The 24,893-nt window shown below is 41.1% G+C and overlaps 2 protein-coding genes across 2 annotated transcripts; both read left to right on the top strand.

The window, feature by feature from the left end:
• Positions 1 to 2,666: 2,666 nt before the first annotated feature.
• On the top strand, positions 2,667 to 10,554 carry gphb5 (glycoprotein hormone subunit beta 5; the record flags this gene model as incomplete). Its single annotated transcript, XM_079261674.1, has 4 exons — positions 2,667 to 2,721; positions 5,639 to 5,696; positions 6,898 to 7,096; positions 10,363 to 10,554. The coding sequence occupies 4 exons, from the start codon at positions 2,667 to 2,669 to the stop codon at positions 10,552 to 10,554; spliced, it is 504 nt and encodes a 167-aa protein (XP_079117800.1).
• Positions 10,555 to 10,736: 182 nt separating this feature from the next.
• LOC306772259 (general transcription factor II-I repeat domain-containing protein 2-like) lies at positions 10,737 to 24,580 on the top strand (the record flags this gene model as incomplete). Its single annotated transcript, XM_079261673.1, has 3 exons — positions 10,737 to 10,752; positions 12,671 to 12,805; positions 22,890 to 24,580. The coding sequence occupies 3 exons, from the start codon at positions 10,737 to 10,739 to the stop codon at positions 24,578 to 24,580; spliced, it is 1,842 nt and encodes a 613-aa protein (XP_079117799.1).
• Positions 24,581 to 24,893: the final 313 nt, after the last annotated feature.

Below are 24,893 nucleotides of genomic sequence, written 5' to 3'. Positions count from 1 at the left end.
CTCCCGTTCCAGGAGATGATGTTAGCTTTTTGACATGGTGCATCATCCTGCTGGAAGTTTCCGTCAAAAGATGCTACACTGATGCTGAACATGGCGATGGAAGGAGATACTGTTGACCTAAGGCAGGATGGATTAATGTTTTCATCATGTTTGATGGAGCTGAACTGGAGACTCATCAGACCAGCAACGTTTCTCCATCTTCTATTGTCCAGTTCTTGTGAGTGTGTGTGGACTGTAGCCTCAGTTTCCTGTTCTTACTGACAGGAGGGAACCTGGGAATGGTCTCCTGCTGCATTCTGATTCAGAAAACATCCAGTAGGAACACTGTATGTGAGGTACATGTAAGTGAAGTGGATTTTCTACCCAGCTGTTGGTGGAGATGGATTTTATCAAAATTGTTGAAAAAAAAAGTTTCCTCTTAGAAATGAACAAGGAAAACTGTAAATTAACAAATTGATAGTCACAACACAAAAGCCAGACTGGGAAATCGAGGTTTACCTTCATTGTAATCGATTACAATCAACCTTATTGTAATCACCAGAATTATCCAATCACAGCACTCCACTTATTCCATGCAGCTCAGGAGGCAAATCTTTATTCTTTCAATAAAACAGGGAACCTTACAGGACTGCCTGTCTCTGACTCATCTTTATACAATTTTTCCCTAATTTGTTTTTTTTTTTTTTCAATTACTTGGTCTGAACTTGTGAAGATTTATTTCCTGAACTACATAAAAGCAGTTTCGCTGCAGTGATGCAAACACTGCCTGCAGGGTCTCTGACATTGGAAATTTCTTTATGAGCTTGAATGCACCCAAACATGTCAACTTTTCTGTCCAAAAGGGCCGAGTCTGAGTAACGGCTGGTTATGATCTGTATCCAACGTGCTCTGACAGTAACTGACAAAGTAAAGCATCATATGAACAAAAGACAGTAAGTGTGGGTGCAACGTTTGCAGCTGGCATGTGGGAACAGGAGAATGGTTTGTTTCTGCAGGCCGCTAACTGAGCTTGCAGAAGTAAGAAAAGACAGGTAGGAACTGTGTTAGTGTTGTTCCCCTTCTTCCATGTGAATGACTATCAACAAAAGGGCACACTCTTTCCCTAATTAAGGTAATGGAGTGGGAACAAGCTAGTGACTGAACTGGACGGGCAGTGACAGGTATGAAGTTCCCTCCAGGGTATTCTCAGAGCTGGAACACGAGGGAAAATGAAGTGAGCACTTCAGCCACTGATTGCCGTGACATGAGATAATAAAAAGCTCTGGCTTGAACCGTCAGGTCCATTAGCAGTTTGTTTGGGGTTAAGGAACACACTGTGATAAGAGGTGTAATTCACGTTCGCAAAAACAGCTGCAAACGAGTAGCTCTGGAGGAAACTTCAACATCTGAGAAACATCTGCAGTGCGAGTTCATTAGACAGCAAACTTCAAATCTTTTTATTGTTATCACAAACAGCAGCCGCGAGTTACAGCTGAGATGACCCTTCAAAGGAAAAAACAACGGTGAGTGACAGAAAATACTGATTTTTACTGATGTAACACTGGTAGCATCCAGGAAGACATTTACATAGAAGACGCTCTGCAGCAAGAGTTCGTCGCTGAGTGGTTTGTGCTGGGGACAAAACACAAGAAAGTTTTTAGATTGACTGAACTGAGTGAAAAACTGTGAGAAAAAACTGATTCATGGCCAAGAATCAGACATGAGTTTCATATCAATATTAGATATCTGTAGAGAACTTTGAATTAAAATATTGATATTCTTTTGTTTCTTTTTTTAAATTTTTTTTTATTATTGTTTTAAGGACAAAATATTAAAAAAAAAAAACTTTGGATATTGGACCTGACGTTGTGGCACATTGGCATCCAGTTTTCACTCCTCTGTAGAACATGAGCAGAGAAGTCAAGCACTGAAATGTGCCCTGATTGGTTAGTTTAGTTTAGTCATTAGGAGGGGAGGATGCTTGTGTTGTTTGTTTGCTGCTTCTCTACCTGTGATTTTTAATGTTTTTACATTTTCCTGAGCAATTTTTACCAACAAGGTTAGAAAAGTATTCTGGCTCAGTACAAGGCAACATCTCTCCTGTCAGCATGGTGTTCTATTCCATCTCCAGGGGCGGATTTAAGTATTTTGGGGCCCAACGCAAAAGCAGGCATGAGGCCTTCTGAAAAAGACTACTGTACATTACTTCCTTGCTGGTTACATATTTCCAACCATTCCTGCTCGGTGGTAACCATGATGATGATTTAGCACTAATATTTGCTATCAACTGAAAAGGTTTTCCTTTGAGGGGGGTTTTCTTATGGATAAACTCTTTAAATATCATCTGGATTCAGCTGAAAAATGCATCATGAAAAGGCTAAAAAACAGATTAGATGTCATGCTACAATATATGACAAAAGCTTAAAAGATGCATTATGCAACTTTCTGACCTTAAAAATGCGCGTCACAGACTTGTTCGATGACACAGTAAAATCTGGGAATTTCTAGAGGCGCTGCTACCAGCAGCATCACAAGGCTGAGAAACCGACACTAAAAAACTTTTACCTCCGAGAAGCGCCGTGACGTTGCAGCAGAGTTTTGCTTCATTGTAAAACAAGGAACTGACAAGAGTCATAAGATCGTCTTTGGTGGCTGGAAGAGAGCTAACAGGTCAGGGACGATGCAAGATGGATGCTGAATTAGCCGTCTACATGGAGCGCGTGACGGAGAAAATGGAAAAAGGTTTGTACTGTGTTTTCAAACTGCCTGAAAGACAATGAATTAATTTACTTTTAATTGTGTTGCAGCAGGGACATTTGGAAAACCTGCAGGACACTGGCCCTCAGGGACCAGGATTGGGGATCCCTGGATAAGAGCAATATTATTACAGAGCTATGGCACTGAGAGGGATCATTTTAATACAGAACGAAGCATTGTTAACATGTGCAAAATGTGTAAAGAAAATGCAACTAGTATCAAACCTGTGGCTAGTAGCTATACTGATGAATTTATCTTTAGATTTAGGCCAGAGGTTTTATTTCAGCAACATAATGAGTGAAATTACTGGAAAAACAGTATTTATGCAGCTCTCTGATGCCTTTTAACTTTAATTACATTTTCTTAACCTCATCATCTTCTTTGCCATGAAGGGGGCAAATCATATGAACCAAAGAAAAACAGAAACAGAGACGCCTTTTTTCAGATGTCAAAACATGTCATTTTTAATAGAGCTGCATTTTAAATATAAAATGGTCACAAATAGTCTGAAGCTAACATTGCTAAACCTTTCCCATCTGTGGTCAAACATCATGATGGACTGAACAGCCGGTCTGTATCCCCAGATATTTTCAACCCTTATGTTATTTCTGCAGTTATTCCTGGCTTTTAAGCTATCAGCTAATGCTATGCTAGGTTAGCATAGTTACAGCCATGACCATAGCGGACGCGAGGTACACGGGGGACATGTCCCCCGCATTTACCGCATCTGTCCCCTGGACTTTTTACAGCCATCACTTAATTCACTTTTTACGTGTTAAAACATGTTTTTCCGAGCCGCACCTAAACACATTATGAGCAGGTGAAGCTAGGGCGGCTAACAAACTCCATGTGTAAACAGAGAAAGTTTTGTGTGATTCTCATCTTCAAACATGTTCAGCAAACCAGCTAAGTGACAAAAAACTTTAGGCAGTTTCTTCCAAACCGTGCGAGATGAGCCGTGGTGATTGTTGACACTGTTTAGCTAAAACAGACGTTCTATTATGTATTATATATCATATTGCTTATGTGGACTTTAAAAAAATGACAGATGTCAATTTCATTAGTTAAGCCAGCTAGTTAAGGTAAAGGCGGTAGAATATACACTCCATTACCTTTACTTTAAGAACCTTTTGGATAAATTGTACTCTTGGGAGTTGTTTTGTTGCAAAAATTTAACATTAATCTAATGTAACATTATTTTAAAGAAACAAGTTAGACAACTAGTTTGGCTACTCAGAGATTACTCACTTCTGGGAAGAAGAATATAAATGTATTTGCGTTCCTTTCACTGTTATTTTAGTAGAGATTTAATTTATTTTTGTAGTAACTAAAGTTTAAAGTACATGAGTTTTATGATTGCTGATTAATATTTTGATTGAATTATTGCATTAATGTTATTTGATAATCTTTATACAATATAAGGAGCAGGATGAGGGAGGAGAAAGTGTGCCAGCTGTGTCAGCAGCAGGGGTGGACATGGATGGTGGTCACAGCAGGAGAAATTATAACTAAAGTCCTCAGAATGTCTCTTTTATAACAGACTGAGAGAAAATATTGATAGAATTAAAAGGAATTTTGAGATTGAATTCTACAATTTCACTTTTACTATAGATCATTCAGTTTTTAAATTTATTTAGGTAAATAGCCCTCAGAAAAACATTAACATAAACTGTTATTTATTTAGATCATATTGTTTTTTCATGGGTGTGAAATGAAATTTAGAGCTCATGGTTTTATTTTGTAATATTGTTTTTCTTAGGAGAGCTTGTAGTCTTTGATTCTCTTAGTTCAAAAAGGAAATATTAGCTCAGATATTTAAAGACGTAGTTTATCTGTCTTTTCTAATAAAATATTTGTTTATTATTCATTCATTGGTAAATATAATTTGACTGCTGTATTACGCAGCAGGCGTTGGTCATAACGTTCTTCTTAACTGATTTATTTTACGCATTTGTGCTGCCATCACTGATGACAAAATATATGATAAAATAGTTACATTTTAATGTTCATATATTTATTGTTGGGTCACGTTCACTTGTTACTTTTTGCCATCACATTAAATAATGTGGCTGTTAGCTTGTCACTTCCATGTCATTTTGACGCTGATGTTTTTAAAGAGGAATGACGTTTTTGGCACTTAATAATCTGACTACTGCTGTAAATGCTCCAGGGTCATTCTGTGTCAACTCAACCAGAGTTTGGCAGCTTAGAGTTTTTATTTTTACTCTGGAGTTTGATAGAATATCATTTTAAATAACTAAAGTTGCTTCCCTGGTGCTGTGCTGTTTGTAGTTATGTGGTTCTTTAGCTGGTAAGGTACAATCTAAGCAATTTGTCCCCCTTACTTCTAAAATGATGGCTACGCCCATGGCTACAGCGTTCTTACTGATAAACAGTCTAAAAGTCTCTTTGCTTGCTGAGAGGACCATGTATCATGGAAAGGGAAGGTTTGCTCCTCTCGGTGGTACAAACAGATCATTTATTGTGACATGTTACAGATTAAACTCACTGACCGTATCACACACACAGATCACACTTATTATCAGTGCGCTGCACTATACTCTACAGAGAGGAGGTAATTTAAGCTAAGTTAGCACAACTTTAGCAATGAAACGTTAATGAAAAGCACTCATTCATCATTACACATAGCAAAGAGCGTTAAACTGAAACTGGAGACATGTTGAGTCATTATTAATTTTACCTGTCGGCAAGCTCCGCCCACCTGTAATGTTGTCTCAATGTTGTCTCAATGTAGTAATGTTGTAGCTTTAGTCCTGGATGTTACAGGGGGAGGACTGAAGTGCGAATGGAGTCAGAGCTTCATCTAGTGGAGAAAAGCTTCAAGTACATCATTCTGCATGACACTTAAAGCAAATTAAATTTTAAATGATGTCTTTGTTAGATGCAACAGCTGAGCTGATGACTCCAGGCCAGGAGGAAACAGTTCTCCATCAAGACAGGTGTGTCCAGCTGTGGTCCCTGAGGGCCACAATCCTACAGGTTTTCCATGCATCCCTGCTCCAACACAACTGACTGAAATGAATCAGTCATTGTGCAGAACTTCATTGGCTGCTGGATCCATTTAATGGAAGCCAGGTGTGTTGGAACAGGGAAATACTGAAAATGTGGAGGAGAGTGGCCCTTGAGGACCAACTTTGGACCCCTGATCTAGGATATTGGAGTTGTTTGTCTCAAAAATTTTCCAGGACAACGCCTCCTTTAAAAGAAGTTTAATATCTCATCTGTCACTCCGACTATTGTCACTCTGGTCAATTAGTTTGACAGCCATGTGGAGACAGGTTTAAGTCTCACATTCCCCATCATCATAATCATCGTCATCATCATCATCATCATCACCATCATCATCATCAAGACAAGATAAGGTTTAAAATTATTCCCCTGTCTCTTCATTTGGCTCCTGCCTTACAGGAGCAGGGATGACACATCCCACCATTAGCTCAAATGGATCCAGAGTCTTGTTTCCAGACATTTCTGAAGGTTTTAAATCTTAATCAGCTGCAACTGCATGTTAAAAAGTGTCAGATTTATGAGCAGAATCCATTACTGTCCATCAGCTATACATATTTATTCCAATGCAGGGTCCATGGAGCCAATAAGCCTGAGAGAACATAGGCATGGACGGAAAGTAGATGCAGGCCAAGATGGTGATGGTGCAGACAGAGTAGCTGTCTACCTTCTTTGCAGGAACGACTCAATCGCATGACTATGTGGTTCAGTTTCATATAAAGTCAAAGCTGTTTTGCTGGTAATGTTAATTTCCATGATGTTTCCTCCCTGGTCCAGCAGAAGAAATTAAATATCTTTGTAATAACACTAATATGTGTAATCTGTTACACAGCGTGTTGCCTATTAGATAAACAGCAAATGAGTAATGGGTCGAAATTTGTTCGTATCCATTCATCAGTACATCTGTATAATTTAATAACTGAAAAAATCCACTGTGTTGATAAAAGTCAATTATATGTAAAATCTTCATCATATAATTAAGAAAATATATTATTCTCTGTGCTCCTGGCTACAAGCTGGTGAGGATTCTGTGTATTTCAATGTAATTTGAAGTTGCTGAAACAACTAAACGCTTTACCTAAACCACCTCTTCCTCTTCAAGCATTACGACAAACTGAACTTGTGATCCTACAGGAGGTCTGGCCTGATGCTCAGCTGCTTCCTGCTCTGGATGTCTCTGCAGCTGGATTCCCTTAATCGTGTGTCAGCAGTCAACCTGCAGTGTTTCATTGGCTGTGCAGTCCGGGAGTTTACTTTCCTGGCCAAGAAGCCCGGATGTGGCAGCATGACCATCACCACAGATGCCTGCTGGGGGCGCTGTGAGACCTGGGAGGTGAGGAGAAACGAGGCATCTACTGTCCTGTAGAAGGAGAGAGGAGCACCGGAGTGATTTTATCAGGAGGCGACACAAGCAAAGTTTCCACAGAAAGGAAGCCAGATGGTTTGTTTGATTTGAAGTTTTAGAAAAGAGAAAAGCTGGTCGCCAGATTCACATCCAAGGCAGATGAAAGATCTGATGGATGGATGGAAGGAAGAAAGGAAGGATGAATGGATGGAAGGAAGGAAGGAAAGAAGGACGGATGGATGGATGGATGGATGGATGGATGGACGGACAGATGGATGGATGGATGGATGGATGGACAGACGGATGGATGGATGGATGGATGGATCGAAAGAAGGATGGATGTATGAATGGATGGATGGATGGATGGATAGATGAAAGGACGGATGGACGGACGGGTGGATAGATGGATGGATGGATGGGTGGATGGATGGATGGACAGACAGACGGATGGATGGACAGATGGATGGATGGATTGAAAGAAGGATGGATGGATGGATGGGTGGACAGATGGATGGATGGGTGGATGGATGGATGGATGGATGGGTGGACAGATGGATGGGTGGATGGATGGATGGATGGATGGGTGGATGGATGGATGGATTAATGGATGGATGGGTGGACAGATGGATGGATGGATGGATGGATGGACAGATGGATGGATGGGTGGCTGGATGGATGGATGGATGGGTGGACAGATGGATGGGTGGATGGATGGATGGATTAATGGATGGATGGATGGATGGATGGATGGGTGGATGGATGGATGGATTAATGGATGGATGGGTGGACAGATGGATGGATGGATGGATGGATGGGTGGACAGATGGATGGATGGATGGATGGATAGATGGATGGATGGATGGATGGGTGGACAGATGGATGGATGGGTAGACAGATGGATGGATGGATGGATGGATGGGTGGACAGATGGATGGATGGGTGGATGGATGGATGGATGGATGGATGGGTGGACAGATGGATGGATGGATGGATTAATGGATGGATGGATGGATGGCTGGGTGGACAGATGGAATGATGGATGGATGGGTGGACAGATGGATGGATGGATGGATGGATGGATGGATGGATGGATGGACAGATGGATGGATGGATGGACAGATGGATGGATGGATGGAAGGAATGGGTGATCCCTATAGGGAAGGTTTGCTGTCAGTGTCAGGCCACCAAAGGTCAGTGGACAGTCATATGAGGGCAGGCAGAGATTCAGCTGCAGCAGTGATGTGAATAAGCAAAGAGATTTAGACTTAACTTTATAAGGTCTCTATGAAAAAATATGCACGCTGTTTGTATTATCATGCTAAGATCTAATTACTGTCACACGAGCATGGCGGGGCCACCTAATGTGTAATTCTTGCATAAAAAAGGATGATGCTGCAGAGCAGTGAGCATTGAGATTAACATTCTGCAAAAACACAGCAGTTATGAATCCAGAGGTATAAGGTACTTGTTTTTTTCTTATTGCCTCAACTGCATATGTTACAGTAGTTTCATCTGCCTCGTTGTTTTCAGCATCAAACAGGCAGTGATGTTATTTTACAGCTTTATTGGTACAGTGCAGGAGCTCCAAGCTTCGATTTATGACACTCTTTGAGTCCCATCAGGGAATGAAAGACATGTATTGGCTGTTTTATTTATTTTGGCAGCAAGCAGAAGGAGTTGATGTTTTGCATTTGGAGCAGGATCAGTTGGACCACAGATTAGCTTTAAGATTTATGTTATCGCTTTCTCTTACAATGAGATTCAAGCAACACCAAATAAGATTCCAGGAAAACATGATCAACAGTTGCCAGTGGCTTTGCAGGTCATTCATTCATTCATCATCCTAACCACTTAGTCCAATTGAGAGTCACGGAGAAGCTGGAGCCTATCCCAGAAGTCTTTGGGCGAAAGTCAGGGTACACCCTGGACCGCTCACTAGTCCATCGCTGGACGGCTTTGCTGGTGTTTGACAAATTCCCACGAAACACGGGTTGATTAGAAAATGAAGGTTCGCCATGTAACTGGTAATTACAACATAATGTTATCTGGTTGCCAGTTTGGAATTACCAAGTAAACCAGTATGCATCAGAGGAAACCAGAAACGCCACACAAAAATGCTCCATCTGAAAATTAGGCAAGACAAAAAAGACAGTGATAGCTAATTCAGTTTGTTTAAGGTGACTGTTGGCGTTCTATGCTCCATGGCGACTGCTGGCTGCCAGATTCTTGGCGTCCTTCATCTTTTGCCTCTTATCCATCAGTACCAACTTGTCTCAACTTAACTCGTCTCAACTAGTCTCAGTTTGGCCCTGTTTCTTTTCCATTACAGTCTAGGACCAGGTCTAAAATGGGCGGGGTTTGTGTGAAATCGCTGTGACGTCAGTGTTGTGCACAACAAGCTCTATAACAACTCAGGACCTAGAGGAAATCTGCTACTTGGTCTGCGGCTCGTCGGTCGCTGACCATAAATCATTTCCATCTGTTGGAACCACTTCCAGTCTCGTCTGTTTGATCCACTCCGACCATTGTGGTCCTTTTCAGCTTTTCTCGACACTGCTGAAAACTCCTTGGGTACCCGCAGCCACTGAGTTGGAAAGCTTTTGATAGATTTTTTCATTTCGTGTCGCTCCATCCAGTTCCCTGTGTATCCTTTCCTCAGCAACCAAGCAAAGAAATGTCTCCACCTCAGTGTTGGACCACAGAACACACTTTTGTTGCGCCATTGCTTGTAACGTAATGTAAACAACTTTTTTTTTTTGCGACTTGGAGTCGCTCTTCCAGTGATGTGCCTCCCTGACCCTGACCTCTGATTGGCCGCGCCCCTGACCAGTGGTGGCATGCAGTCTGGCAACGTCACACACAACCCGACTCAGCTCGCTTAGAACCCGGACTGAGGAGTTACAAAAAGAGTACAGGTAAACGGGTCCAAAAGCCGAGTGGAAAACCCTACAAACCGAGTCGAGGCGAGTTAATCTGAGACCAGCTGATATTAATGGAAGCATCGTATTTACATGACTGCACTAATCTTAAAATAAACATAAATCATGTTTTCTCAGTTTATTTTGTCTTATTGTTGCTGCTTCTGATGTTTGTCTGCTTTGTTTTCTTACAGGCACTGTATAAAGTTTTCTTTTAGGTTTCTTCCCTGGTTTTCTGGTTTTATTGTAGTTGTTTTCTGTCTTTTGTGTCTTCTTATTCTCTTTGATCTCATTGTTTATCCTGTGTTTACTCTCCCCATTTCTGTTTGTTCCCAGAAACCAATCCTAGAGCCTCCCTTCATTGAGTCCTACCAGCGGGTTTGTACCTACAACAGGACTCGTCTGGTCACTGTGAAACTACCCAAGTGCCAGCCCAACGTGGACCCAAGCTACACCTACCCTGTCGCCCTGAGATGCGACTGCGGAGTCTGTCTGACAAGCACCACTGAATGCATAACATCTGTGTGAGGGAAATGTACTGACTCATTTCTTTACCACAGTTTAGTCCTCGTGTTCTTTTATGGTTCAGTACCAGTCAAGTGAATCAGTTTTAAAGCAATATTTCTTCTCAAAAATCTAATTTTCAAATCTTTTATCAATGTTTGTACAATTAGTTACCTTATCTGCCTGGTTATCTCAGAATGGGAACCATGGATAAAGATTCAGGTTTCTCATTACATTTTTTGAAAAAAGAAAAAAAGTTATCCATCTTTTCCACATGTTTTACTGCTCTGATAAACTTCATTTTTCAGTGAAAATTTAAACAAACAAAAAAATGTTTTTTTTAAAATAAAAAACCACAACTTCAATTTTATTCAAACATCATCGTAAGAAAAGTATTAAATTACATTTTTGTTGTGTTATTTAGTTCTTGAAAGAACCAAATTCAGATATATTGAATCTTGATTTAACTTAGTTTCAGTAACATATAAATTAATCTTGTCTTTTTTAATGTAGTTGATTTCCCACATGGAGGTCAGGTGTTGTACATGACCATCATTGTTCCTGAGGATGTTCTGTGAATGTGCAGATACATGAAACTCGTGTTTTAAGATCTCTAACTACCTTTTCTTTGCATCTTTTCTTTATAAATAAAGTCAAACCTGAGCATTTTAGATGTTTTGACATTTATTAATCAGTTTTTTGCAAAATTATCACTACTTTTGTCAGACCTAAGTTATGTAGCTTCGAGGGAAAGACAGTGTAACATGAAATATTATGTGCTGTTATGTGATTTCCAAGGAGAAAAGCGATGATGTAATCCCCCACGTGGTCACGTGACCCAGGGGGCTGAATTTGGTTAGCAAAACTGAGAGGGAAACCTAACAACTGTGTGACCACATCGAGTATTATTATGTAATTATTTATTTATATATCATATATATTATCATATATCATATATCATATATATTATTATAACACATCAGTATTATCCAGTATTTAGCATTTAGGAATATTTTACAATGTGATAATGACAATTTAACACACAGAAAATAAACTTCATTTCCAGAACTTTATTTGAAAGGAAGAACCCGACAGCAGCTCGGGTGAACAGTTTACTGGGTTTTAAAGACACACAACAGAACTTTTGCTTTTTCCCGTCATGCGCCTCCAATCGACGGCTAATTCGGCATCCATCTTGCATTCTATCTGACCTGTTAGCTCTCTCTAGCCAGCTAAAGACAATCTTACAATGACTCTTTTTTTGTCACTTTCTTTCTTTGATTTTCTTGTGTTTCTTTGCTGAATCAGCAACATTGTGAGTTCTGAACAGGCAGTTCCATATTTTATCGTAAAGCAAAACTCTGCTGCAACGTCACGTCGTGTCCCGGATGTAAACATTGCAGGGTGCAGTTTGTCAGCCTCAGGACGCTGCTGAGCAGCAGCGGCTCGAGAAATGCACATGATAGATGTCACTGTGTCATCAAACAAGTCTGGGATGCAGAGTTTTGAGGTCAGAAAGTTACGTAATGCGTCTTTAAGGGTGAAGAGAGGATGGAGAGAAACAGATAAGACCCTAGTTTATCTGCAGATTTGGGCTCTGTTGAGGCTACTGTTGTCTTCCAAAGGCCTGACAGGAGCCCTACCAACACTGCCTTAGTAATTGCTGACATTAACACTTTTATTTTTTGGCGCTAAGCAGGGTTGCTGTAACAGCTCCCGGCCAGAGAACAGCCGACTGTATTGCAGTGGTTTGCAAACAGGAGGAGACACACTAAAACCGAAGCTACCAGTGGAGGTTCTTCACCTGAGTTCTGGTGTAATTTTCTCTGAGAACTGATGAAGATGGCCAGATCTACAAAGATCCCAACTTGTGCGAAGTAGAATTTTCCGTGTGGGACTGAACAATGGTTTGCAGGTGATTTACTAAGAGTGATTGCATAAATGGGCAGCAGCTGCAAACATGTTTAAGACTTCCTATTTTAATGAGGGGTTTGTGAGTTATGTGGTTTGGAGCATGGCAGATTTGGAGAGAAAGCATGTCCTACAGCAGAGACATCTGACTGCCATAAATAAACGCTGAATGGGAGCAAGTTTAAGAAAAAGTTAATGCTTTAACTCTCGTCCCTCTGCTGTCACTCAGCTGCGGTGTTTTTCCACTCTCTCTCCCTCTGCTCCACTCTACCTGCCAGCCTCTCCCATCTCATCAGCCCAACTCCGCTCACCCTCCTACAGCTGCAGCGCATCCTGAGCACTCCTGCATTTACCCATCGGTTGGGTAAGTCGGTGCTTGAGAGCTGCTGTCCTGCGGGTTTTTGATGCTGTCCTGCTTCAACACACCTGAATCAAATGAAATGTTTCTCAGCCTGTAAACGTAAGCATAATGACTCATTAATTTGAGTCAGACTTGTCGGAGAAGGGATACATAAAAACCTGCAGGATTGTGGCCCTGGAGGACCAGAGTTGGGCACCCCTGATAAACCTCTCCAGCACTCTCACTGCTTGCTACATTGATTCTCTGCAGCATCCGAGACTTTCCAGCGTTTCTCTGTCTGATTACCCGGTCCCGACTCCTCCTTGTTACTGACCTTCTCTCCTCGCCTACCTCCTGGTAAACCGACCTGCCTTCCATTCCTGACCTTGTGCTCGGCCTCAGCATCTTGTGCTCTGCTGGAAACAACTCGCCTGGCCTCGGCTATTCCTTGCCTACTTGGTACCTCTGCCTGTGTGGATTGTTTATCTGGCTTTGAGCCTCCCGTCTGCCTCCAACCACTGCTCTGCTTTCTCCTTACTAGGGCTCTGTTTGTTGCTGTGACAATAAAGGTCATTCCTGCTTCCTGGTGTACTGCATTTTTGTTCACATCACACCCGTTTCAGTCAGTAAAACAATGTAAACGGGATGAAGTTTGGTCTGATTGTATTAAGATACTAGAAGGTGAACAAAAGAAAAATCAGATGAAAACATTAATGAAAATGGTACAGTCTCTTGTTTCTAATGAAGACTTTTTTTTTTTTTTTTTTTTTTTTTTTTTTTTACTGAGGATTTTATAAACTGATCCACCTGCAAGGCAGCTGTCTAAAAACTCATCAATTTGGAATGGTGAGAACATAAAATAAAACCATCATGCACTGACCCGAGATATTTTGCTCATAGGTGCAATCATTTGCTCCTATTACTCAAAGAAATCCAGCAACTGAAGAGAAACCATGTTTGGTCTCAGCTGACTGCAGAGTCCAACGAAACCTAATGACCATGGTCATCCGGTGCCACACAGGAGTTAGGACCTGCAAATGACAGATCATTTGTGACTCCTCTCCACATCCATCCTGAGTTCCTCCAACAGCTTTGAATGCTGGATAAGCCATATGTTTTTATTATTATTTACATGTCCATCCCAAAAATATTCACACAAGGGTGAAAAACATGTGTTCTGCATCTCCTTGCTTTGTTTTGATGTTTCCTTGTGACAACTGAAGTCATATGCACAATTACACACACAGACTGTCTGCACATCCTTTTGAAATGTGTCGACTATAGTATACTATAGTAAATACAGTAAATATAGTTTCTATCAGCAACATCACTCTCAGGTTTTATAGATTACATTGGGTGCAAAATTTCTATATATTTACATTTTCTCCTCCCAACACAGTGAGAATGTCCCATGTTAAAGATTCATTTCGGCAGAGGTATGAACTGAATGCAGAAGTGCTGTTTTGAAAGAGGCAATCTTCACTGTGCTGTTAGTAAACCAGTTTGTACTACCTCATATTGCATATTCATTGCAGCAGACATTCTGACTAGATACAGACGTTATTTTGTGCCTTTGCAAGATGCAACTCTCAGTGTGTGCTGTTAGTAAATTAGTTTGTACTTTTTTAGCATGTGCAGTGAATTTGCAGACATTTTAGTACACACTAACCATTAGTAGATCTGGGTGTATGAGTTGTATCTAGAATCAGTAAGTAGGATCTTTTTCTTTTCTTTTCTTTTTTTTCCATTTAAAAAAATTACATTTAAAAGCATAATAATTCAACATAACTATAAAAAAAAATGTTGAAAATTATTGTCAAATCTGATACAGGAGCTAGAGAGAAGAAGGCAAAAGAGGTTATTTTCATAGGATTTCTTCACTATCCTCCTCATTACAGTTGTGCAGATCACCCACTGGTTACAGTCTGCCAGCCTATCAGCTTTAAATACCACTGACTTATAAAATAACCACAAAGGGTGATGGTGGGGTCACAGCACACCCACCCACTCTGTGGGAAGAAAAACAATAATGTCAGTTGCTCATCAGGAGGTCACACCCCTGCTACTACACCACTGTGTTAGACATTACACAGCCCCATTAAGGCAGATGTCAAATCAGCACACTGAGAAACAGTCGCAGCTTTTTTCATTGCATGAAGTCAACAGAAGGAAATGTGTAAATGCTTTCAACACACAATAAGAATGTAAATGTTAAATTTGTTGACCATAATGATTTTTTAAATTATTTACATTTTTAAATTAAAGCTGTGTTAGGTAATGTTGGGGAGCAAAATGCAAAAGTGGCGCCCTGTCTTGGCTCCTCCCCCTCTGGTTTTGCTCCTCGCGGGATCCGAGGCTTTTTTATTCGCAGCTTTTTCCACCAACGATTTTCTCTTTCTCGGCTGTTTAGCAGGAGGAAGCAAATAAACCAAGCCGGGTCGGGAAATCCTTTCTGCATTTTCTCAGCCATGTTTGCCTTCCGACTTTCTTCTTCACTACTTTGTATTTTCATCCTAACACGCTGTTTATATGCAGGGTGTGGCTATCAGGTATGCACTGCTGGAGGGGGAGGAGGGGAGCCGGGAGAAGAAGCTTATGAAATATAAGAAATGAACAACTCCATTTGGGTCTGAACGTCTGGATTGGTCAGAGTTTTTACAGATTTACAGTAACTGAGGGGTCTAACTATATTTCTTATTGTTCATGATTACAGAATGTATAGACTACTATCATGACGAGGAACCACTTCACCCAGAGTAAAAAAAAAATGTCTTTGAGCAACATTACCTACTCAAGCTGTAAAGGACGTTGGAAGGAAACTTTTCAATGCATAACAGATTACAGTTAGCCATTACATGACAACGTTGGTTGCAGTAAGCCAGTGTTTCTCAGTTCCGGTCCTCAGGCCCCCCTGCATGTTTTATAGGCAACCCTACCTTAACACACCTGAATGAAATAAAGGCTCGTTAACAGGCTGCAAAGAACTGGATGAGGAAAAAAAAAAAAGAACTGGATGAGGAAGTTCAATAATCTGACTGAGGTGCTTTGGAGGAGGATCATGTCTAAAACAGGTAGGGTGGGGACACAGAGAGAGCTAACTCTACCAGCTTGGATTCAGCATCATTCTTTGTGTCGTTGTTTCCAAAAGCTTCTGCAACCTAAGCAGATTTATTTAATTCAGATCAAGATCTTGTATTGATGACGGCGACGTCTGACCACTGCACAAAAGCTTTTCCTGTCCATCCCAAACATCCTCCATGGGGTTTAAGTCTGGACTCAGTAGTGTCCTGTCCATGTGTAAAAACGATGTCTCCTGTTCCCTGAACCACGAGGAAGATGGACTACTCTGCTCATTGAGTGTAATGCTGCCAAGTGCATGACTGTCATGTTGGCAGAACCCAGCCACACACATAAACCAGTCATCAGCCTTCACCATGATCAGTTTCACCCCTCATGGTGAAACTGATTGACTGGAAGACTACCTGGTACTGATGTTGGCGACAGAAATGTGTTGGAGTCCTTTGGAGCAGGAAGGGAATGTTTTTGCCACGTTGTGCAGCAGAAGCATGCAGTTATCCTTCAGAACTGTTCCAGGAAGTGGCAAAGAGCTCTTAACTGAAAAGAATGGATACAAGACTGTGTTAAATCTGCCGCATCACAGATATAGTGGTTATAAGACAGGGTTAGCACCAAGCTAACAAGCTAAAACACAGCTACTGAGGATTGCCTCGTACAGCAGTTGATTTTAATATTCTGGTGACTTGATTGTTGGCCAGCTGACACCTTATCATTGTCAAAGTAAATTAATAGTTACCCAAATGTGCACACTTGTTATAGAAAATAAACCAGTCCTGAAGAGGACAAAATAGCTCATAATATATGGGTTACTTCACAGACATTGTGTTGTTATATCCGGCTATGTTGGTGTAGCCATTATTCCCTTGTCTTAAACTGTATTAACTGTCATATGAAGCACTTCAGAAGAAAATGGTCTTTTGTACACAAAGGTACATGTAAACTGATCTGTTTGGTTTTATTTCAATGTTAAGCACAAATATTAACTAGAGATGGACCATTAAGTGGTTCCTCTGCACATATTCTGGTTTTTGCTCACAGGTAAAAGGGTGTTTCCAGACTCCTCTATGGTTCCATTGTCCACTGCCTCATGGTCTCCATCTTTCCTGCAATCATTCAGTTACTAGACCTTCACAAATTCAAGTCTCATCTTCAAAATCAACCAAACATCTTCTGTGGATCCAGGACGGACAGACCCCTCTCCACTGGTGATGGTATCGGATAAGGTAAATGATTTAATGGAAATACATTATTTTTACTCAGAATACAGTGTTATAGATGGATGGAAACACACATTTTTGTTATCTTGACTGCTGGGTTCATGTTAGATTGTATCCTGCTGTTTTAACAACAATAATTCAAAGGGATTCACTTTTTGGTGTATTATTTTATTCAGAAAAAAGATTCTAAAACTGCATCATCAGCAAATCCACTTCCCAAGCCTGTTCCTGCAGATGCACACCGTGGTCCTCCTGTTGCTACACTGAATAACCTACAAATAAATACACTAGAGGAGTTGGGGCGTGTCTTGTATAAGGACTTGTACAAAGACCTTATAAAACCTTCACATTACCACAATATCTGGATCGATGCCTTCATGACTCCACTGGAGATGAATGTGAACTTTCCTTTAGAAGCATTGTGAAGTTCTACAACAAGTAGCCAGTGTCCCTGAGGAACAGGCAATAGCAATAAAGCTTTGCACAAAATAAAATCATAGAATAAAATGGGACTTTATGACATATATTCATGTTAGTATTTCAAAAAGTTACACTTGCTGTGAATATTTTTAAATTTGTGCATTTTCATTTGTGTGAATTTCCTTGTTAAAATAACTGATTATACTCGGGACTTTACCAAAGGTAAAATACAGATTATTGATTAAAACTTTAGTTAATAAAACATTGGGAACTATTTCTAGTTTGTGAACTTATATTCCTCTTTTTGTGAAACCCCAGCTTGGTGAGCCATGGCATGGCTCCAACAGTATCTGGCACCTTGGTCTCCCAACTCTTCACTCTGATTGGTCCACCTTTCGATGAACGCCTCCCTCCTCCCCCGCAATTCACACAAGACACACTTTAGTTTTGGCATAAGTATCTCACAAGCAATGTGGATGGAGTCAGAGTGCGGTTTCATCATGCTGTGACTCGCGGAAGCACTGTGCTGGAACAACGGATTCAAGTGGTTGCCGTGTCGAAGCTGAGGTCGTAACATAAAGTTAACATAGATGATTTGTGTAAAAACATATGGACATGTTTCTAAATACTTTTCTCTTCATTCACATTCACATTTAATGTGAAATTTCTCTGCAGGTGAAAATCTGACTTTCTTTCCACTTGGTCTGTTTTTTGTTGTTTTTTTTTGCTTCAGATTCAGTTCACACATATTAGGTCATGTTTTACAGCCAGTAATTTGGGAAATATAAGTTCAGATTTATGTTGTACAAGTTCTCACATTGTATTCACATCAAATCTATCAGCTTGTGGATTTTGGCCAATATTTATCTTCAAACTCCTGCAGAATCCTGCAGAAGCTGCAGGTAAACATAAAACTGCATCATGGCCTCTATGAACCAATGATCACACAGAGAAATGTTACAGTGGCTCAGAAACACATTAAGATCAGTTCCCATCCAGATGGATGGAGGTTTAGGCGGTCCCGATAGATGGAGGACGTCCACCAATCAAGGCTGCCATGTGAGCGGGTGGAGGTGGGGTGATGCTCTGGTCTGGAATGATGAAACCCTTCATGGTGGTCTCTGATAAGCCGGAACAAGTCCTGTTGTGGTCTAAAAGTCAAACCAGGATCTTTGGTTACATTAGAGATAAAAGGAGAACTGATCCTGTCTTGAAGTGGAACTGGATCTGTTATTTTTATTTGTTTTCATAAAAATGATCTTCTGCAAAAACATACGATGGTTGGATATTTTTACTCATTACGACTTCATTAATCTTTTAAAATTGTTGTTTAGAACCACTGGGAACATGGTCAAAGGGTTACCTGGCCTCTGAAACAGCGACTAGAATAGTAAGTTGAACAAAGCTGAATATTCACACAAACTACAAATATTGACACCAACACATTATCACTGACGCTAACAGAGCTTTAAAAGTGCTGCAGCCTTTAACTGTAGAACTTGAAAGTAGCAAAGTGTCAGAAATGCAGCCATGTCACACATTTCACCAACTAGATCTGTTTTCCAAGTGAATCTGCTGACATATCCTATAAGCTGAGTGAGTTGAAAAGTGAATTTGCTCCTGTCTGTTTTCTGTTTCTGCAGTGAAGAGATGCTAATGGGGGGAAACGTGCTGCATCTTGGCACCAAACCGAGACTTGGCTCTAACTTTCAGACACAAATGTCATGGCAGAGCTGCAGGTAGGCCTGTTGAAGCTGCAGCTGAGTCTTGACAGGATCATTTCTTCAGTTTGTTTCTTTCGGCTCCCCATTCACACCATTCATGGGAAGCTAGCCATGATAATCCCTGCTGTCTGCCGGTAATTGGCTTTAGAGATCCAGAGCCCTTCACACTGAAAATGATCCATGATGTCTGAAAATGCCTGATTGGATTTGCTTGACAGATTAATGAATGGGAAGAGGTGAAAAGAAGTTGCACTGAAACTGAATTTTAAAATATGTCAACCTTCTGACAGCAAAACCTTGCTTCAGTACACACACCAGTCGAAACACCTTAATGAGATTCTGTGGCATTAAACTGAAGAAAAGCTACTTTTTTACTACACTGATCCTCTTACAAAACATCACCCAAGAGCTTGGAACAGGAATTCATGCCTCAGAAAATAAGAAGAGACTGGGGAACAAATGAAAAGACATGGAGAACAAATATTATTGAAAAAAAATACATCTAAAAATATAAAGCTTCAGGACATGAAGACCTGAGATTCTCCAAGCCTGTTTGGGACTTTTGAAGTAGAATTATTATTTAGGAAAATTTAATGTTCAGCTGAAACACTGGTACTATGATGAACTCAGACCTGAGTTTTACCGCCTGACAAGGCAGAAGTATCTGCAAAAATGATGTTCAAAGTCTGTGCAGATTCACTAAAATTAACAAACATTTTCCTCATATGCTGTTTGGAAATCAGGCCACCCTGAATTGTTAATCAGTTCTCCACTATTTGGGATGACTGGTTAATATTTCAGTGTCACCTCGGAGGCAGCAGTGTTATGCTAATTCAGCAGCTATTCAGCAGCTTGGTTTTAGAGGCGTCTTTAAAAATTGTATGACTCCTTTAATATTTTTTTAATGACTGCCAAAACGTAACCTAAAACATGCTTCAGACGAGTTTTACCATAACATTCAAGTTCAACAAGCAAGACAACAAATACGTAGTTGAACATTTATTATAGAAATAATTCGACACTTTACTGGTAGCTGTTAAATGATTCTGCACCAAGAATCAAAGGCAGAACCAGTGGCAGCCAAAGGGCCACCAGTAGGTCACGTGATGTCACCAGTAAGACCAGGGCTTTCCTCGTTTCTCGAGGACCTCTGTTCTACAAGTTTTTGGTGTTTCCCTGCTCCAACACATATATTTCAAATTTTTGTGACATTGTGACAAGTTGGATATACTGTTGAGTCCATGTAATTTGAATCAGGTGTGTTGGAGCAGGGACACATTCACAGCTGCAGAACCGTGGCTCGAGAGGGACAAAGCTGAATAGGCCTGGCATGGACCATGTCCTGGAAAGTCTGTGAAGGAGTAACAATACATGACTGCCACAACAGATCCACCCTCCTGTCCTCCAGAGCCAGTGTCCTGCAGGTTTTAGGAGTTTCCCAGCTCCAGCACACCTGATTCAAAGTAGGTAATTAGCAGTCTTGGACAGAGCTTCACACCTTTGCCACTTGCTAACTTCGGAGGTTTATTTCCCCCATGCGTCGGACATAAAGACGTTTTACAGGCGAGATGCTGTGGACATATGCAGGTAGAAATAATAGCAGACAGGAAAGGGACGACACATTCCACATGTTCCCTAACGCCAACCAGGTTGGAGCTCAACCATTTCCTTTTGTCGAGATTTGAAAGTAAACTTTTTGTATTTTCTGGGAGAGACAGGCGTGACGCTTCCATGGCGACAATGGGAACCGCATATGTCCACAAGCTTCAGTTCTGCTCTTTAGAAACCTACGGGTGACATCACCAGAGGTGGTAATTCCTGGTCCAGAAAGTATAAGTCCTGCCATGTTTTTGGATCTACCTGTACATTTAGAACAGGTTTTTTCACTAACAGGCCCGTTTACCTGGCAAATAAACTCTGCTCATTAAATTCAGCTTGTTTGGTGACTGGTGGGAACAGCTACCGGACCGGACTTTTACTTTCTGGACCAGGAATTGCCACCTCTGGACATTACAGAGATTCTGGAGCGTCATGTTGGACTCCAGCGGTAAAAAGCGAAGCCTATGCGGGAAAGCATAAAACTCCAGTTCCACCTTCATCCACTAGGAGCTCCAAAACAGAGCGAATCCCCATAGACTCCCATGTTAAAAAGACCAACTTCACAGCAGATATAAACATGTTTCCAGCAGGAATAAACATGTTTACAGCAGGAATAAACATGTTTACAGCAGGAATAAACATGTTTACAGCAGGAATAAACATGTTTACAGCAGAAATAAACATGTTTCCAGCAGGGATAAACATGTTTACAGCAGGAATAAACATGTTTACAGCAGGAATAAACATGTGTCCAGCAGGAATAAACATGTTTACAGCAGGAATAAACATGTTTACAGCAGGAATAAACATGTTTACAGCAGATATAAACATGTTTACAGCAGGAATAAACATGTTTACAGCAGGAATAAACATGTGTCCAGCAGGAATAAACATGTTTACAGCAGGAATAAACATGTTTACAGCAGATATAAAAATGTTTACAGAAGATATAAACATGTTTACAGCAGGAATAAACATGTTTACAGCAGATATAAACATGTTTACAGCAGATATAAACATGTTTACAGCAGGAATAAACATGTTTCCAGCAGGAATAAACATGTTTACAGCAGGAATAAACATGTTTACAGTAGGAATAAACATGTTTACAGCAGGAATAAACATGTTTACAGCCTGGTACAAAAATCCATTTTCCTGCCAAGATGGTGATGGTAGGAACCGCCCAGTTCAGCTCTTCAGAAACCTACGGGTGACGACTTGGAGGCTCCGTCCATCTTTTTAAATACAGTCTATGGTTGGACTCTTATAGGAAACTATTCTTCATATTTGACATTAATGATGATATTTACCAGGATGTTTCATTGTTTTTAAAATCTGATCAACTCAGGTTATTTTCTTTTGTAAGGTAAAGCTAACAGCAAGATTTCTGTCAATTTGAGCAAAATCCCCCGACTCTTCATTCTTCATGCTTTATCTGTCATGTACTGTGAAAGCACCCAAATACCCTCCAATATCAGAACTAAGTAAATCACAAGTATGTCCAAGGACAGACTTTCCAAGCAGCTGGACTGGGCGGATGTCAATGTGTCCTGAAAACTGTAAATAAATGAAAGAGACACAATGTTTATCCTTCGGTCTACATTTTTTGTGTGGTTCTGTTGTTCCTTTAAAGCAGTGGTCCCCAAACTACGGCCCGCGGGCCGGATACGGCCCGCCTCCACATTTGGTCCGGCCCCCTGAACAATACCAGAAAGCATTTTGATTTTTTTTTCATATATGTGTATTTGTATTTGATAATAAAGTTGGACTTTTGCAATAAAATGTTCCTTAGTTATGAACTATTTTCATTATTAACTATTAGTTAGTAACTATTTTATGCACGCATATAACGTGACATTCTGTTCCAACCTTGTGCAGTCTGTGCCCCTATCTGGCAACCCCCAGAAAAAAAATCCTAAACCCGCCCCTCTCAAAGAGAGAGCGGAATGATGGCGAAAAGATTAGGTAAGAGAAAAATTGATTCAGAATGCAGGGCATTTAACCTGCAGTGGACAAACGATTATTTTTTTGTTCAATGCAAAGAAAAGGCTGTCTGTCTCATCTGTCAAGAGGCGGTGGCGGTATTCAAAGAATACAATCTGCGGCGACACTATGACTCCCGTCACAAAGACAAGTATGATAGCTTGCAAGGCCAAATGCGAGCAGACAAACTCTCAAAGCTAAAAAGTGGACTGTTAGCTCAGCAGAATACATTTGTACGCCAAGCTCAGCTGAACCAGTCATCTGTTCGGGCCAGCTTTCGGGTTGCTCAACTGATAGCAAGCAGTGGTAAACCTTTCACTGATGGAGAGTTTGTCAAGAAATGCATGAACGCTGTCGCGGAGGAGGTGTGTCCCGAGAAGAAAGATGTCTTTAATGCCGTGAGTCTATCAGCGAGTACAATCACCAGACGCATTGAAGAAATCGGGGGTAATGTATTTGTCCAGCTGCAGCAGAAGACAAAAGAATTTGAATTTTTTTCATTAGCACTGGATGAGAGCACAGACGTGCAGGACACCGCGCAGCTGCTCATTTTTATTCGTGGAGTTAGTGCAAACTTTGAGATGTGCGAGGAGCTGGCAGCACTCCAAAGTCTGAAAGGGACTACGACGGGGGAGGATATTTTCGGCAAAGTGTACCAAACCATGGAAGAGTTGGACCTGGACTGGTCAAAGCTGGCCAGCATCACAACTGACGGGGCTCCTAGTATGGTGGGCATGTCTCGGGGTCTAATAGGACGCATGAACCGGGAGATGGAAGAACGGGGTCTCACCGCCCTGCTACAAGTCCACTGCCTAATTCACCAGCAAGCACTGTGCTGCAAAGTGTTGACGTGGGATTCTGTCATGAAGGTTGTGGTGTCATGCATAAACTTCATCAGAGCAAAGGGACTTAAACACAGGCAGTTCCAAGAATTCCTGTCTGAACTGGAATCTGCGCACGGAGATGTGCTGTACTACACAGAGGTCCGATGGTTGAGCCGGGGCAGAGTTTTGAGGCGTTTTTACGAGCTGCTACCTGAAATTAACGCATTTCTTCATTCACAAAACAAAACGGTGCCAGAGCTGACGGACCCAGAATGGAAATGGCACCTCGCATTTTTAACAGACATGACAGAAATGCTGAACAGCTTTAACTTGCAACTACAAGGCCAGGGGAAACTCATTTGCGACATGTATTCCCACATAAAAGCATTTGAGGTGAAACTAGAGCTGCTTTTGAGACAAGTGAAAAAGCACAGCTTCATCCATCTCCCTGCTACACAAAACCTCTCTGCAGAGAACCCAGCGGTCCTGTTTCCAGCTGAAAAGTGTGTGGAAGCATTGGAAATGCTGAAGGCGGAGTTCGGTGTGCGATTCCGTGAACTACATGTTCATGCAAAAGAAATCCGTCTTTTCCAGAACCCATTTGTTGCCGACATTGATGAAGCCCAGCCTTCTTATCAGTTTGAGTTGGCCGAGTTACAGAACTGTGATGTTCTGAAAGACGGATTCAAGCCCAACAGTCTCATTGACTTCTATGCCGCCCTCCCAAACGACAGGTTCCCTAACATCAGAAAACACGCAATGAAGATGTCAACACTTTTTGGCAGCACGTATATCTGCGAGCAAACCTTTTCACGCATGAAACTGCTGAAAACTCCAATGAGATCAAGATTGACAGATGAACATCTGCATCAGTGTTTGAGACTGGCAGTGACTAGAATGGAACCTGACATTCAACTTCTCACCAGCCAGATGCAGGCCCACAGTTCACACTGATGAACATACAAAGGTAAGCTCACTTTTCTGACTTGAATGAGTCATTCTGAGTATAAACAAATATAATCATAATAAAATCTACTGGGATAAAATCCATCTCCACAACCATACTGGTAGTGGTACTGGTTGTGCTGTGTAGGTCCTGTATCACTTAGTTCAGTTTCTCAGCCTGCTTGCTTGGTGGTTTTCACAGGGAAGTTGATGAGAGAGAGAGAGAGAGCTGCAAACAACGAGGTCTACAAGCTTACTGGAACCTACAAAAGGATTATAAGGAAGGAACACAAGAACTTTGAGAGACTGCTCATATGAGTCA

Source organism: Telmatherina bonti (genome assembly GCF_933228915.1).
Source record: "Telmatherina bonti genome assembly, chromosome: 22".
Lineage (NCBI taxonomy): Eukaryota > Metazoa > Chordata > Actinopteri > Atheriniformes > Telmatherinidae > Telmatherina > Telmatherina bonti.
This window is presented reverse-complemented; position numbering and strand designations above follow the sequence as displayed.